Source organism: Marmota monax, unplaced genomic scaffold, assembly GCF_021218885.2.
Source record: "Marmota monax isolate L192 unplaced genomic scaffold, Marmota_monax_Labrador192_F-V1.1 WCK01_AAM20220418_F8-fsc00245, whole genome shotgun sequence".
NCBI lineage: Eukaryota > Metazoa > Chordata > Mammalia > Rodentia > Sciuridae > Marmota > Marmota monax.
The window spans coordinates 1,594,235-1,604,604 of record NW_026693895.1 but is presented as its reverse complement, the minus strand read 5'-3'; the positions used below and the strand labels follow the sequence as shown (position 1 = coordinate 1,604,604).

The window sequence follows — 10,370 nt, the reverse complement described above, 5'->3', positions numbered from 1 at the left end:
CTGAGGCTGCCCCTCCATACTCAAGAGATTCGTGTCTGATTCAAGCAAACCTCCCTCTTCAGAAAAAAAAATGGTTCATTTTCCCTCAAATGCCACCTTGTAGCTGCCAGTGGCTGCCAGCTCCCCTGCCAGTTCACATTCATCCCGGGGACCCGGAGAACAAATTAAATCAAAACACCAAGTACAGCTACCAAGCTCCCTGCCATTCTAGTTTTCTATATTTGTGATTTGGGGATTTTTTTTATTCTTCCTCCCCATGATTTATTTTTAGAAAGTTGATAAGCTTCCTGCCCTCCTTCCCTTTTTCTCAGGCTACTTGTTTGTAATCGCAGGGAGCAAGCAATAAATAAAGGAACCAAGTCAACTTCCAGCCTTGGACGTTTTGCAAACTACCATTGGATTCTGGAGCATATCAACTTGAATGAACATGGACACACAAGGCCAGTTGAGTTCCTGTAAATTTCCCATGACGCAATGAGAGGAGTCCACACCTACTCAAAGGAGTCAATTATAAAAGGCCAAGGGAGCCTGACTCAGGACTGAGCTTCCAGGCAGAGAGGGAGTCATTTGGCGTTTGAGTCGGCAAAGGTACTGTCCTTCCTCCACCTCTGGCTTGGGCTGCTGACGCTCAGACTAACTTCTATAAAACTCGGGCCTCTTCCTTCCTTCTTTTCTTGTCCTTCCCTGGTTTGGTATGAGGGCTAGAATCACAGTCAGGTTCCAGGAAAAGACTCTTGTTTTACTGATGGGGAACTGAGGGGCAGCCAAACTGATCCCTGGGAGGGCGTCTGAGACACAGCTGTGTCTTCCTCCGGGAACCTCAGCTCTCAAAAACTATAGGAGAAAACTGGAAAGTTTTCCACTCTGTCTCTGCCCTGGATTTGCATTTCATCCTCAGGGGTTTTTTGTCTTAATCCATCTGAGCACTGAGTGTCTATCCTGGGCCGTGCACTGGGTTGGGGACAATAGGAATACCAAGAGGAATAGGACATTCTCCAGGGAGCTTCCTGTTGAGTAGAGGAGGCAGGGGCGTAGAAGAGGATGCAGGAGACTGAGAAGAACGGGGGAAACCTGGCGGCCAGCTCCCCACCGAGGGCCAGGGCCGGAGGCTGGTTGGCTGACAGCACCCTGTTCTCTGTTGCAGAAGTCAGCATGGCCAAAGTCCCTGACCTGTTCGAAGACCTGAAGGACTGCTACAGGTAAGAAGCAGGTCCCGGGAGCACCACACTCCCAGGAGATGAGTCGGACTCAGAAGGTCAGGGTCGTGGGTTTTCCCCGATGTGTGGAAGCTAGAGAGGAAAGAGGAAAAGAAAGTGGGTGGAGGATCTCACGAAAATCAAAGGGGGATCAGACAAGCATAGGAAAGAGAATGAGGGAGGAAGGAGGAGAGAAAAAGGAAGCACTGGAGTGATACTGGCCAAATATTATAGTTATATTGTGTGCATTTAAGAATATGTAACAGCAACTCCCGTCATTATACATACCAATAAAAAAACAGGAAAAAAGTATGCCCTACCTCTTGTGATTTAATGAGGGGTTCAAGGCTTACTAGACTCCAGGTAGGTGTTACATGGGGCCAACAGACAGAGGCTATGGAGAGGCACTCTGGCCCTGAACTCAGAGCAGATTCAGAGAAGACCCAGGGAAACTAAGCATCCAGCGTGTCAAACTAAAATTACATGGGCTGGCAGATGGACACTTTAGAAAAGTTATCTTTAGCTGGGTGCCGTGGTGCACACCTGTAATCCCGGAGGCTCAGGAGGCTGAGGCAGGAAGATCTCCAGTTTGAAGCCAGCCTCAGCAATTCAGCGACACTCTAAGCAACTTAGTGAGACCCTGTGTCAAAATATAAAAATACAAAGGGCTGGGGATGTGGCTCAGTGTGGTAAAGTACCCCTGGGTTCCATCCTGGTACCAAAAAAGAAGTCAGCTTTGAGGCACGCTGGGTCCTACTCGGGGTCAGCATCAACTTAGGTCTGGCCTCAGCTGAGCCCTGATACAGTGCACTGTCTGAGAGAGAACCCATTCTCAGGGATTTTGATCTTGATCAGGAGGAGGAGGAAATGGCTGCCCGGCCATTCAAGCACCTGAAGGCACACAGCCAAACCTCATTCCAATACAGAAGAAAGATCTCGGTGATCAGAAAGTTAAAATGACGGAGTGTTTCATGATGTTCCCATTACCCAGGGTAAATACTAACACAAACTGGGCTATCAGGTTGTTGCCTGGATGTTTTGCCAAGTTTACATCGTGGAATCTGTTTTAGCAAATACACCAAAGCAGAGGACCTACCTGCTGTTGCAAAAGTTGCTCTTTTCTCTCCAGGAGCTTAAGTTCAACAAAGCTCTCCAAGTCGTTAGCCGAGCCATGTTCATAGGTGAGGCCTAAATCAAGTACGAGGCCTGTTCTAAAGATGATTAATTCCAAATTAGTAAGTAGGGATTGCTGTGTATAGGAGCCCGTAGAGAACTCCTGATTTTCACGGTAGCGGTCATGGCCGCGTGCGCGTCCTGTTAAAAGAGGATGCCCAGTGAGCACAGGGAAATGACTGACTTCCTCTTTTTTAACAGTGAAGATGAAGACTACAGCTCCACCATGGACCATCTGTCTCTGCATCAGGTGAGCCAGGGCTGTGGTCCTTAGAGCCGACTGTCACCCAGCACTTCCTCCACCTCGGGAGCTCAGCCCTTGCCTGGCTCTACTGGTGGTTGCTGGCATTCTTCACTTTCTCCGGCTTTTCCAGAACAGAGCAGAACTATCCTGAAGCCCTGAGCACGAGAGCTCCGGGGCCAGTCTTTAGGCAGTTAGCTGGGCCATCCTGAGATGGCCCCTCTGGCCACTCCACCGGGAGTCTGTCTCCTGACCTGACCTGGTGTGGTCACCCTCTCTCCTGCCAGCTCCAGAGGTGAGGGGCAGCCCCCCGCCTCCCGGCAGCCGGGTGGAGAAGCAGACCGACTGAGAGAGAAATCTCAAACCCTCACCCAGAGGTGCTATTTTGTGTGTTGTGGCACTGGCTTTAAAAGCTGTTCCCAGAGGAGTTTGGCCATCCCTGGGCATCTGCGCAGCATGGGTTCCAGGACCCTGCAATCCCAGCATCTTCAGATGTTCAGGACCCTGACAGGGGACAGCTAGTATTTGCGAATCACCTCCACAAATCATCCTCCTGGGTACTTTAAATCATCTCTAAGTTACTTGAAACCCTGACACAATGCAATTGCTATGTAAATCATTGCTAGAGTGCACAGTTTAGGAAATAAAGACGAGGAAAACGTCTATTTCTTGCCCAAATCTTCTCCACGTGAGGTTGGTTGGCTCTGAGAATACGGAACCCTTGGAAACAGAGGTGACTGTATTTCAAGCACTAACAAGTAGAGGCTTCCCCCCAAGGGGCACCGGCTGGTAAGGCTGCCCCCTACTGAGATCATTTATTAATGTAGCACGTGACAACATCTCATTTTCAAGCTGTCAGAGGGATGCAAATCTTCCCAAGACACAGAGAAAGGAGGTAGGGAGGGAAAAGTCCGCGTGGCGTCCCAGACCCACCTGGAGAGCCCCCTCACCAAGTCTGCAGAACGTAGCTCTCCACGGCCATCCATAGCCACTCAGTGGCCATTTTTCCTTCTTCAAAGAAATCCTTCTACACCACGAGCTACCACTCACTTGGTGAGACCTGCGTGGACAAGCTGATGTCTCGGAGCACCTCAGAAACCTCAAAGACATCCAAGCTCACCTTCAAGGAGAGCCTGGTGCTGGTGTCTGCCAACGGGAAGACCCTGAAGAAGAGGCGGCTGAGCTTCAATCAGCCCATCTCCGATGACGACCTGGAGGCCATTGCCTACGACCTAGAAGAAGGTAAGGACCCCCCAAAAGGTGTCCTCAGCCTCCAGCTCTTAAGAGGTCTGAGTCAATAACCAGAGGCAGCCAGGGTTCAGCCTGCTGACCTCCAAAGGAGGGGTAACTGGTCATTCTCCAGGGGGAGAGATCAGCAGTGGCCTGAGGCTGGAATCCTCACTCCTGGGCTCCTTTCTTGGCCTGTTGTAAACGTCAGGTGACTTTTAGAGTGCTGGGAGAAAGTAGTTCTGTACTGTTAGTGGGTAACCTCTCCTTACCAGCTCTGCCTCCTTACTCTCTGGTACTTACTCTCCCCTGGAGTTCCTACCTCATTTGATTGTAAAGATTAAGTGAGTCATCACTCTCAAATTTCTGGACTAGAATAACGTGTGGTGTAGAGTAACCACCCAAGAAATGCTAGCAGTTGTTACTGTCACCACTGTTACTACTGCTACCTCTATTAATATGACCAACACCACTCATTTATTAATGTTGCACTCTCTCCTTGCCCTGCAACAACCTCATACCCTCCTTTTACATAGGAGAAAACAGCTCACGGAGATGTGTAGTCTGCCCACACACCTGTACACGGGAAGCCCTCACATCTAACTCAGTTGACTAACATCATCCTGGGTTTCCCCCATGCCTTAATGAAACATAAACAGGATATATATGTTTTTAAGATCATTCCTAAGCAATGATACATGTTCACCTTAGAAGGCTTAAAAATACAAGAAAATAGAAGAAAGAACATGAAAATAACTCACTTCTGCTGCTCAGAATTTATAACTTTGATCTCAGAATGCATTCATTTGAAAACATAGATAGGGACACTGGTGGTCTTCCTGGCCACTTAGAAACCTCCCAACAACCAAAAATGAGAAAGTCACACAAATAACCTCTTTAAAAAAAAAAAAAAAAAAAAAAAACACCACAACTATTGCCTGAGAAATCAGTTTTAAAAAGAAACAAATAAGTAGTCACAAGGCTACTCTTAGAATGAAGTCTAGCGCTGACTGACTTCGCATCTCTCTGTTTCCTCCCCTGGACTCAACTAGGTCTGATGCCCTTCCAGCACCGCTGGCTAGGCTTGTGTTAGCATGTTAAGGTGCATGTGTCCTCTGCGTTCATATGTAGACATTATTCTGAAATTGCACTAATGGTTTCAGAGCCCATCAAGCCCCGGTCCGCATCTCGCCTCCTCCAGAGCAACGTGAGTTACACCTACAAGAGGATCATCCAAAAGGAGTTTGCCCTGAATGACCCCCTCCATCAGAGTATAATCCAAGACCCGACATCTCAGTACCTCAAGGCTACGTCATTAACTGACCAGGACCAGGAAGGTAACAAGCCAACTTGGCTCCTCCCTTCCTCTCCTTTCTTTCAAGCTTTCTGCTTTAAAAAAAAAAAAAAAACTCTCTAGATCCTGGTTGGCACAGATCCTCTAGAACAGGAGAAAGCGTATCACCCTCGTAAAAAGCTTAGGCAGGACCGACGTGCCTTTTCCTCAAGGTCGGGGGTCGAGGAGGGGAGCACACAGCCTTCTGAAGTGCTCTCTTCTTGGTTCTTACAAATATTCTTCCCCCCTGACTTTAAAGATGAGGAAACTGAGTTTCAGAGTTTTAATGACTTACTCAGATTGAGCCAGACACCCGTGAGGCACAGTCATTCTCCACAGAAAGCCTGACCATCGATTAGGACGCGTCCTGCTGTCTTTGATAATACAGTTGTGGGGCAAAACAGCCACTAGGCTGTAACTGTGGTCTCAAGAATGAAATTCAAGTGTCCAAAAATTTTTGTCACACAGATCCAAATTCCATGCTAAGCCTGTTTTTGTCACAGGATGTGTCCTCAGTGTACAAAACTATTTTCAAAGATCCAGAGAGGTGAGTTTGCAATAGACATGCAGGGCTCTTTCTGATTGGAAGCACTTTGGTGAACAAGCTTTGGATCTGTGACATTTACAGAGTATTTTGCATTCTGTTTTTTGTACTTAACATTACTCCAATATTTGCACATTTGGGCGCAGTCTATGTATTTGCCATTTTAGTGGCACCGGGGTATGCAACAGTGCTGCTCTGCGGGGCCAGGGTTGGCTCAGTAGCTCTGTTGCCAGCACCGTCATATCTATTACTGACTTCCCCCACCAGGTTATACCCCAAAGTGGGACGCCCAGACCAGAAGGCACAGTGACAGCCCTTACTACACATTGATCGCAGGAAAACTGGACTGCTTTTCATATGGTCCAGCTTCCTAAACCCCTCCATTGTAGGTCGTGATGAACTCATGAACTCAGAACTTGCAGGGTCTCATTCCACTAACGTAACATCTACACGGGGGCCTGCAAATGCTCATGGAGTCCCTGAGCAGTGTGTTGACACAGAAAATTCTAAAAACATTAAATATTGACCTGCCTGGAGACCTATTTTCTCTCCCCACCCCCACCCCCAATAAACACATGATCTTATACAAAAACAACAAATACAATGGATTGATTTTCTGTCTTGGCTCTTTTCTCTACCAGTGAAATTCGACATGGGTGCCTACATTTCAACAACAGAGGATTCCAAATTTCCAGTGACGCTAAGAATCTCTAAAACGCATCTCTTCGTGAGTGCCCAAGAAGAAGACGAACCTGTGTTGCTCAAGGTCAGTTGTCTTTGTCCGGCTTTGCCCCCTTGACCTCCTGTGGTTTGTAAAGGATCCCAACAGGCAGACACCCCCAGCAGCGTGGCCTGGTCCTCTTTCCTTCCTCCCACAGTTCCTATCTCTCTCGGACTTCTTACCTGTCCTCAGAGGCAACCCCAGCAGCATCTGAGAGAGAGAATAGAGGAGGTCAATTGCCTTCTGGCTTCCTGTTCCTCTGTCTGGCTGACCCTACTCTGCTCCCAGCCCCGGGCATCTGTTTACTCCATCCACCCTTACTGACAGCCACGGTCCATCCTACATGGTCCTCAGCATAGAGACAGTGGGGTCTGAGGAACTGAAGGAAGCAACTGAGTTCAGGGAGGACCCATCACCTGCTAAGAGCATGAAGCAGACCGTGACCTTCTGAGTCCTCCAGTGCCTCTCTATTCCTGGGTGGCACCATCATCCCTCACCCTATCCCCCTCATCCCTGCCACCCCCCACCCCTAGAGAGAACAGACGTATATACCCAGCCCACGGCAGCCACAGAGCTGCTCTCTACTGGTAAGTAGGCAAAGGTCAAATCCAGCACCTCCTATCCCCGGCTAGAACTCCTGCCATAGGATCCATTCTAATGAAAACGGTCTCCACAGCCGAGGGCAGCAGCTTCGTCTTTTTTGTATTCAACAAGTATTGCTTATGGAGCCTTCTGTTTGTTCAGACATAGCGCCAGCAGCTATGGAGACAGGGTGTGTCAGAGTCCTCAGCCTTTTAGACCTTAGTCTTCTGAGGATCCGAAGAAGCTTAGGTCCCTTGGAGCTGGTGCACTGTGAGAAAGAGGAAGGACCTTCAGAAGCCAGCGCTTGTAGAGCTTGGATTTGGATTTCATTTCAGGGACAGCGAAGGGCCACTGGAGGCGGGTTCAGACAGTGCAGTGGCCCGACCTCACTTAGATCTCTTACGTGAAGAAGAGACCAGAAGGCAGGCAGAGGAGAAGGCAAAGAGCCCAGTTTGGGGGCTATGACTGTGGTCAAGCACTAGAGCAAAAGAGAGGCTGCGAAGAATTAGAATGGGTCCTAGTTAGAGAGATGCCCAACAGGAAATAGAAGAGGAACTCTATTTGCTGAGATGGCAAAAGTAGGAGAGGAATAAGTTTGAGAAATAAAATCTTTGCCTACATTGAAAACCCCAAGGGAACCTCAGAGGAATACTTATTTCTTTTAGATTTAAAAGAGTAGGGAAGCTGGGTGTGGTAATCCCAGCAGCTCAGGAGACTGAGGCAGGAGGATCAAAGCCAGCCACTGCAAAAGCAAGGCGCTAAGCAACTCAGGGAGACCCTGCCTCTAAATAAAATTCAAAACAGGGCTGGGATGTGGCTCAGTGGCCAAGTGCCCCTGAGTTCAATCCCTGGTACCCAATAAATAAATAAGAGAGTAGGGAAGAAGTGTCTCAACTCGAAAAATGAAATTCATTTTTCCATAAAAGTACTGCCAGTGTCGGTTCACTCACAGGAGGAGCTCAGTCTAAAGAGATCCTTTTCAAAGGATTGTGTTCCTGGAATAACTGGGAAGGTGTTTGTTTGTGTATGTTTAACCTTTAATTTTTTGACTTAAATATGGAAATAAATGTCGTCTAAATGCTAAATGGCCCCCCTAAGGTGTGACTTACACTATTCGAGGTCACCATGCTCAGAGGGCTAAGAATCCCCGCCGTAAGCCTTTGGTGAAGACAGCAATCAATGCTTCTCCCCAGTTCCCCTGACACAGTGAGACACCGGTGTCATTGGCGGTCATGACTAATTAAAATTTCTTTCCAATTAACTAAGAAAATCAACTCCTGTGAATAAGTGGGGCCAGGCCTCCGAGAGGCATGTGGAAATGCCTGACTCACGAGCAAATGAATGAAGAAACCGCATGGTCACGTTGGAGTCACCGTCCTAGAGGGTTGCTCCCCGGGGAAGCATCTTCCTGTCCTCTAACAGAATTCGGTTCTCTTTATCACAGGAGATGCCAGAGACACCAAAAACCATCACAGGGAGCGACACCAACCTCATCTTCTTCTGGGAAAGTCACAGTGACATGAACTACTTCACTTCGGCCGCCCATCCCGAGCTGCTTATTGCCACAAAGGAGGACAGTGTGGTGCACATGGCCAGGGGCCTCCCCTCGATGACAGAATTCCAGATTTCGTAAAACCAGCCTCCGCGGTGGGGTTCACTCCTCTGTGAGGTGGTGACAGTCCGTATGTACCGTGTACATGAAGGAGTCGAATTCTTTACTCTCAGTGACGTGCTGAGAATGGGCTGAGCCTTTGTAATTCTAAATGAATGTTTACCCTCTTTGTAAGAGAAGCACTGACATAGGAGGCTATTTGTTAGTTAGAGAACACCCTATACTTTGCAGAGTACCAGTCATTTTAATTATTCTTCTTCATAACATTCTTAAGGAGAGCCACAGGGCTACTGACTATGGCTACCAAAAAAGATTCTACCCACATTACAGTTGGGTTAACTAAGGCAGAAAAAAACACAGCAGCACTTGGAATTAGAAGCCACAGACCCAGGACTTCATTCCCTCTATGTCCCTTCTGCTTCCAAGTTGTTCTTGGACCCTTAATCAAATAGGAAAAGTTTCTGGGACCTCAGTTTTATTGTTTTCAAGAGAGTGGGAATAAACAGGCACAGGGGTGCACCCCAGTAATCTCAGCCATTCAGGAGGCTGAGGCAGAAGGATCTCTAGTTCAAGGGCAGCTTCAGCAACTTAGCAAGACCCTGTCTCAAAATGAAACACAAAAGGCTGAGCATGTGGCTCAGTAGTTCAATCTCCAGTACCCTCCCCACCAAAAAAATAGTTAATTAATTAAAAGGTTTTTTAAAGGGGAGGAATAATACCTTTATCTTTCTGCCTCAATGGTTTTTTTAATACGAATCAGTGAGTGAGGTCCTTTTTTTTTAGTAAACTACCTCTTGAAGCTGGGCTTAAGAAAGAGAGACCTTGGAATGTTATTTATGAAGTATTATTTATATATATGTATGTGTCTATTTATTAACATATTTAAGATAATTATAAGTTATTATTATATTTATGGCCACTCCCTGCTTCCTCGAGGTATCCTCGGCAGCAGCGAAGGTCCTCAGTCTGAGTTAGGTGTGGTTACATCAGGACGCGCTGGTCCCGGCTGTGCTTTTCATAGCCACACAGCCCTGCATTCTAGTACCTGGGAGCCCTGTAATTATGGTAATAAATTTATATTTATTATCCTGTGTGTGTGAGCTAATAATTAGGCTGGTCTTTCACTCCTCTGCCCTTCGCCTTGCCTGAGCATTCTCTATCTTTCAACCTCACCTGTCATCAAGTCTCACTACGTAAAACAGGAGGAACTCAGCTTTGGCAACCACAAACCCAATGTTACCTAAACTTTATTTTCAGGACTACAATTGACATTTCTATTGGATTCTAAAAATTGTCATCAAATTATCACCATGCTACTACACTATTATCTCTAAGAACGATTGATATCTTATTATCAATCATAATTCAATAAAGCATCAAATTTGATCTGAGACATAGTTGTTATCTTTTTTGTTTTGGTTTTGGGGGACTTTTTGGGGGGGTTGCTTTATTGTTTTCACTACTGTTTTTCTGCAAGGTAATTAGGGGCAAATAATAAAGTTTCATGGAAATAACTATATGTAGCGTTACATTTAAAAAAACCAAAGCAAGATTCTATAGTTTTTCTCTACCCTTTGTACATAAATGGCATCAGTCAGGCTAGGGTGTGGCACCGTAGTTGAGCACTTGCCTAGAGTGTAAAAGTCCCTAAGTTCAATCCCCAGAACCTCAAAAAAAAAAGCAACAATAAGGGACTGGGATTGTGATTCAGTGCTACAGCGCTCGCCTAGCACATGCAAGT

General features: G+C 47.0%; 1 protein-coding gene across 2 annotated transcripts; it reads left to right on the top strand.

The window, feature by feature from the left end:
- The first annotated feature begins 372 nt into the window (after nucleotides 1–372).
- Il1a (interleukin 1 alpha) lies at nucleotides 373–10,022 on the top strand. 2 transcript variants are annotated; one of them, XM_046462865.2, is made up of 7 exons: nucleotides 373–588; nucleotides 1,145–1,199; nucleotides 2,571–2,619; nucleotides 3,630–3,852; nucleotides 5,001–5,174; nucleotides 6,356–6,480; nucleotides 8,462–10,022. In XM_046462865.2, exons 2-7 carry the CDS (start codon nucleotides 1,153–1,155, stop codon nucleotides 8,648–8,650), a joined length of 807 nt encoding a protein of 268 aa, XP_046318821.1. In that variant the 5' UTR covers nucleotides 373–588; nucleotides 1,145–1,152; the 3' UTR covers nucleotides 8,651–10,022. The 2 variants fall into 2 exon arrangements, with proteins under 2 accessions (XP_046318821.1, XP_058441153.1); XM_058585170.1 differs by lacking the exon at nucleotides 373–588 and having other exon boundaries at nucleotides 602–1,199.
- Nucleotides 10,023–10,370: the final 348 nt, after the last annotated feature.

Excerpts from the sequence above, each read along its gene's own strand:
- Il1a (XM_058585170.1), top strand. The coding sequence starts at position 1,042 with ATGCAGGAGACTGAGAAGAACGGGGGAAACCTGGCGGCCAGCTCCCCA. Across the intron at positions 2,620-3,629 it reads ACCATCTGTCTCTGCATCAG|AAATCCTTCTACACCACGAG; the intron begins GTGAGCCAGGGC and ends CCTTCTTCAAAG. Across the intron at positions 5,175-6,355 it reads AACTGACCAGGACCAGGAAG|TGAAATTCGACATGGGTGCC; the intron begins GTAACAAGCCAA and ends TTTCTCTACCAG.